The sequence below is a fragment of the Juglans regia genome, chromosome 13, assembly GCF_001411555.2.
Source record: "Juglans regia cultivar Chandler chromosome 13, Walnut 2.0, whole genome shotgun sequence".
Taxonomy (NCBI): Eukaryota; Viridiplantae; Streptophyta; class Magnoliopsida; order Fagales; family Juglandaceae; genus Juglans; species Juglans regia.
Window position 1 is genome coordinate 30,513,901 of NC_049913.1, and position 5,860 is coordinate 30,519,760.

At 36.0% G+C, this 5,860-nt stretch overlaps 1 protein-coding gene across 1 annotated transcript; it reads left to right on the forward strand.

Annotated features, from left to right (window-relative positions):
* The first annotated feature begins 533 nt into the window (after positions 1 to 533).
* Positions 534 to 4,963, forward strand: LOC108989594 (oligopeptide transporter 6-like). The gene is made up of 6 exons (XM_018963256.2): positions 534 to 1,473; positions 2,229 to 2,326; positions 2,417 to 2,986; positions 3,497 to 3,755; positions 3,929 to 4,111; positions 4,192 to 4,963. The coding sequence occupies exons 1-6, from the start codon at positions 997 to 999 to the stop codon at positions 4,801 to 4,803; spliced, it is 2,199 nt and encodes a 732-aa protein (XP_018818801.1). The 5' UTR covers positions 534 to 996; the 3' UTR covers positions 4,804 to 4,963.
* The last annotated feature ends 897 nt before the right edge of the window (positions 4,964 to 5,860 follow it).

The following is a 5,860-nucleotide window of genomic DNA, read 5'->3' on the forward strand; positions in this document are numbered from 1 at the left end:
TAGTCAATTTTGTCGTTAAAATTTTTTAAAATTATAATAATATTTTTCTCAAAATAGTATTTTTTTTTTATTTAATGAAGGGTTTGTATATGTAGTTTTTATTTGAAGATTATAAATATAATTTTTATTTAAAAAAATTATAATGATTAAATGAAATAAGATGATATGAATTGAAATGAATAGTTGTGATAAGTTGTTAAAATAAACTAGACTAGGCTTCGTTTGGTTTCAAAAATTCTCTCAACTCATCATTACAACTTTTTCAAATTCTAACATAAAATATAATAAATAATTCAATTTTTTCAAATCTCAAAATAATAATAATATTAAAAAATAATATTCTAACAATATTTTATTATCTCAACTCAACTCACTTCAACATCCAAACACAACCTAAAGATCTTATCTCTGTTTTAATTTCTTCGGCTCTTTCTTCAAACTTGTGTTGGATTTGAACCACTTTTGGAAGACCTCTCCCACTGTCCTACATATTAACAAACAAGGACTACTGGGAAAGTGATTGATCTGGGAAGGATTCTATCGCCAAAGTGCCTCTTTAATTATTCAAAAACCACAAGCACTTTTCAAAGTTCATTATCATGGAATCCTTGTTCTCAGCATTGATGACCTTCTCTCCTTCCTACCACTTTCCTCCTCGATATTCTTGGAATATATTTCTAATAATTAATTTTTGAATATCCGAGTACAAGTTGGAATCCTAGTTCACTTCCTACTATACTAGTTTCGTTCTTTCCTGGGTAGTTGGCCTTTCCGGTGTTTGTGTCTGTTAGGATTCCTAGTTCTAAACAAATTCCCATCTCTCTCTCGCTTAATGTATATCCATATATAATTTGCATATGTACATCCTTCGTGGTAATTCTCCATTGGTATCTTTCTTCATTCTTCGTAACATTGTCTCGCAATTGTTCGGTTTTCTGTTTATTGTGTTTCAGAGTACTTGAGAGAAGGAACACCAGTTTTTGCAATACAATAATCATGGGTGAGGTAATGCCCGTTGAGGGAAAGGATACCTCGGAGTTCGACGAGGAATGTCCTATTAAACAGGTCGATCTAACGGTGCCCAAAACCGACGATCCGACCATACCGGCGGTCACATTCAGGATGTGGGTTCTGGGTGTTGCTGCGTGTGTCATACTGTCCTTTGTGAACCAGTTCTTTTGGTACAGGAAACAGCCATTGTCGGTCAGTTCAATATCTGCCCAGATTGCGGTGATACCCATTGGGCACTTTATGGCGAGGGTGTTGCCAAAGCGTCCCTTCTTTGAGGGTACGAGGTTGGAGTTCACTTTGAATCCGGGGCCCTTCAACATCAAGGAACACGTTTTGATCACTATTTTTGCGAACTCGGGTGCTGGATCGGTTTATGCAGCTCATATTTTGTCTGCCGTTAAGCTCTATTATAAGAGGAGCCTCCCATTTCTTCCGGCCTTTCTTATTATGCTCACGACTCAGGTTCTCTTCCTATATTTCTTCTTTCAATTTTGTTTGGTTTTTTGTTCACTCTTGAAAGAGCTAGATGGAGGCTTGTTAGACTATTTGATGAATACTTGCCAGATTATGGAATATATTAGTATTGGCAATGTTTTCTGCTTTCTGGGGCATTAGAGTTCATGACATATAGGAAAAGGGAATTCCAGCACTTGTATGGTTTGAGAATTCAGAGTTAATATGTGAAATACCTCGATTAAATCAGAGAAAAGTTCAAATAATGAATCGGACAATTGGCAGTGATGTTCTGCTATAAGGATGCACTAAGAGTTCGTCCCTCCATTATTATCTTGAAATTATAAAGAAAAGAATCTCGGAAATCACTATGGAGACTTTAGCCACTGCTGATCTAGGCTAGTAAATTTGATAAAAAAGTTGAGACCGACAAGGGATCCTTTGAAATGAATACTTTTGTTACTATGACTTTAAGATGTAGTATCGTTCCATAATCTTAATTTCTATTTGACTCCCCCTGCCTCTTTGCAGATGACTAACGTAAAAGTCAAAACTATATAATTTTGACGATCATTATCTAAATGTTAATTTGAATCTTTGAATCCTGATTTGAACAATATATAACTTATCCAACTTGCAATATATAACTTATCCAACTCGCAGTTTTCTTAATGATTATTGTCCTGCAGGTATATAGATGTTAGCAGCCGAGCACTTTAAATAATCTCTTCTCTATTGATGTGGTTTGCTTGTTTGAACTGTAGGTGTTAGGGTTTGGATGGGCTGGACTTTTCAGAAAATATCTGGTTGAGCCGGCGACAATGTGGTGGCCTTCTAACCTGGTTCAGGTTGCATTATTCAGGTAATTGTGCCTTTTGAATATTCAATAATCAATGATTGGTATACTCATAAACTTTTCAGTCTCCTGATTGAAATCATGTCACCACTGCAGGGCCCTACATGAGAAGGAAAGAAGGCCTAAAGGCTGCACTACACGTACCCAATTCTTCCTACTGGTCTTGATTTGTAGCTTTGCATATTATGTCTTACCTGGCTATCTTTTTCTCATGTTAACATCAATGTCTTGGGTCTGCTGGATTGCTCCGAAGTCTGTTCTTGTCCAACAACTGGGTTCTGGCTTAGAAGGCCTTGGTATAGGTTCCTTTGGGATTGATTGGAGTACAATTTCCTCTTACCTTGGGAGTCCATTAGCTAGTCCATGGTTTGCCACTGCCAACACTGCTGTTGGGTTCATACTTGTAATGTATGTGATGACACCCATTTCTTACTGGTTCGACTTCTACAATGCCAAGACCTTTCCAATATATTCCAACAACCTTTTCACATCAAACGGTTCGGAATACAACATTTTGAGCATCATTAACTCCAGATTTCATCTTGATCGTGCTACTTATGGACAGATGGGGCCTGTACATCTGAGTACATTCTTTGCTATGACTTATGGCGTTGGGTTTGCCACACTTACTGCTACTATTGTGCATGTTCTGCTATTCAGTGGAAGGTAGTTACTGTTGAACATTGCCTTAAAGCTTTCCACTCCTTGTCAAATAATTGCTAATATTATAGATAATGCAAAGATGGCTGACATAAATGTTTTTATCAATGACTATCTGTTCTTTTTTTTTCTCTTTTTTGCCTATGAAATTTATACCAATATGAATGTGTGTTTGTGTGTATACATGCATATATATTCTTTTTAATTCCTTACAATTAAGAGCCCATCTAGGTTTCTTGCTTTGTCTCCTTAGCCTGGTTTTTCTCGGTGGAGATAATAATTAAGTTAACAATTGACTGAAAAGTTCTCTCCGATGGGAATTAAGCACTGGATCTCTCTCCTTTGAATATTCTGATGATTGAAGCACTCACTCATTTCTGACAAATGAATATCACTTTTCTTCCCCATTGATTTTTAAATTTTCAATATATTTGGTGTAACATGGCACTGTTTAACAATACATGCTATTGAAAGAATTTTTTAGAAGCTAAATTCACTTGCACCTGCCGCATGCAGTGATTTATGGGAGCAAAGTAAAAGTGCCTTTGGAGGGAGTAAAAAGGAAGATATACATACCAGGCTTATGAAGAAGTACAAATCAGTTCCTACGTGGTGGTTTCTTGTCATCCTTGTGTTGAACATCGCTCTTATAATGTATGCTTGCATGCATTACAATGAGTCACTTCAATTGCCTTGGTGGGGTGTGCTGCTAGCTTGTGGCATTGCCATTTTCTTCACTCTCCCAATTGGAATCATTGCTGCCACCACAAACCAGGTAAATAAATGTCCAACTATAATTTTAGCCTTTTTACCAATCAAAAATTAAAACAAAAAATGATCAAATTTTTTTTTATTTTTTCTTTACTCACTGCTATTGCTTTTGCATTATTGTTAAATGAAGTTATGCTGAGATTTAACACTTTTGCGCATCTCTTACTGGTGAATCAGATGCCAGGGTTGAATATTATAACAGAATACATTATTGGGTACATGTACCCTGAGCGTCCCGTTGCTAACATGTGCTTCAAGGTGTATGGATACATCAGCATGACTCAAGCTCTGACCTTTCTGGCAGACTTTAAACTTGGCCATTACATGAAGATTCCACCAAGATCGATGTTCTTGGCACAGGTCAATTTTCTATCTCAAATTCGTATAGAGAAACACATTATGGCACTACGACACAGAAACTAAAATTGGTGTTAGTGCAGGTGGTAGGAACTTTAGTAGCAGTAATTGTATACACGGGAACTGCATGGTGGCTGATGGAAAGCATCCCCCACCTCTGTGATACATCTATGCTGCCAAAAGACAGCCCCTGGACTTGCCCAATGGACCGTGTCTTCTTCGATGCATCTGTCATCTGGGGGCTTGTTGGACCTCGTAGAATCTTTGGAAACCTTGGCGAATACGGGAATGTCAACTGGTTCTTTCTGGGTGGAGCCATTGCACCTTTCCTAGTCTGGCTTGCACACAAGGCATTCCCAAAACAAAGCTGGATTCGCTTGATTCACATGCCTGTCCTATTGGGTGCTACGTCAATGATGCCACCAGCTAGTGCCGTAAACTACACAAGTTGGATCATTGTTGGGTTTCTCTCCGGATTTGTAGTCTTTAGGTACAGGCCAGAATGGTGGAAGCGCTATAATTATGTCCTTTCTGGTGGTCTTGATGCTGGAACTGCTTTCATGACAGTGTTGCTGTTTGTTACCATGGGATCAAGGGAAATTGACTGGTGGGGAAACAATGTGGAAGGTTGCCCCTTAGCTTCTTGCCCAACTGCAAAAGGGGTTGTGGTTGATGGCTGCCCAGTTGTCTATTAAAACTATATAGTTTACCTTCATTTTTTAGGTTTTAAGAACTATTCTCTCTTTTTTTAAGGTTTTAAATGGATGTAAAATTTCTAATATGTTTTCGGTTTATATGAGGCTGTTCATACTTTTTAAATTAATGATGTTCTCATCATATCCATTTTTTCTTTCAGTTTAATTGAAACCTCTCCAGAGGTAATAGATAAGAGGTTATGGAATACAGAATATTTCCTGGCATTCCCTTTGCTTAAAACAATGGTGTGTGTTGGTTAACTCAACTTCATATGCTCGACTTATTTGTAAATAAAATCGATAACATTTAGAAGATTCTACTCTTAATACTAATAAGTGTGACACTCCTGTGAGAGGATGAATGTGTGGCAGACAATCAAGATAATTTTTTTTTTTTTTTTTTAATGATTAATGTACTGTGGATGTTATATTTGAGGTCTATTGAAAAATAGGTAAAAGGAAAAAAATATCATTTTAAAAAAGATATTATTATAATTTTAATTTTTTTTAAATATAATTATATAGACTTGTATGTACCGTCTAAGACTATATGTAGACTAACTCAACCAATAAACACTATAAGAAAGAAACAAGAGAAAAAAAGGAAAAAAAAAAGGACAACTTCTAGATGCACCATTGACTACTGATGCAAAAGGCAGAGCAAGAAAATGATATTATTATAATTTAAAATTTTTTTTAAATATAATTATATAGACTTGTATGTACCGTCCGAGATTATATGTAGACTAACTCAACCAATAAACATCATAAGAAAGAAACAAGAGAAAAGGAGACAAAAAGGACAACTTCTAGATGTACCATTGATTAATGATGCAAAAGGCAGAGTAAAAAAATAATATTATTATAATTTTAAAATTTTTTTTTAAATATAATTATATAGACTTGTATGTACTGTCGGAGACTATATATAGACTAACTCAACCAATAAACATCATAAGAAACTAAGAAAGAAACAAAAGAAAAGGAGAAAAAAAGGACAACTTCTAGATGCACCATCGATTACTGATGCAAAAGGGCAGAGCAAGATGGATCTTTG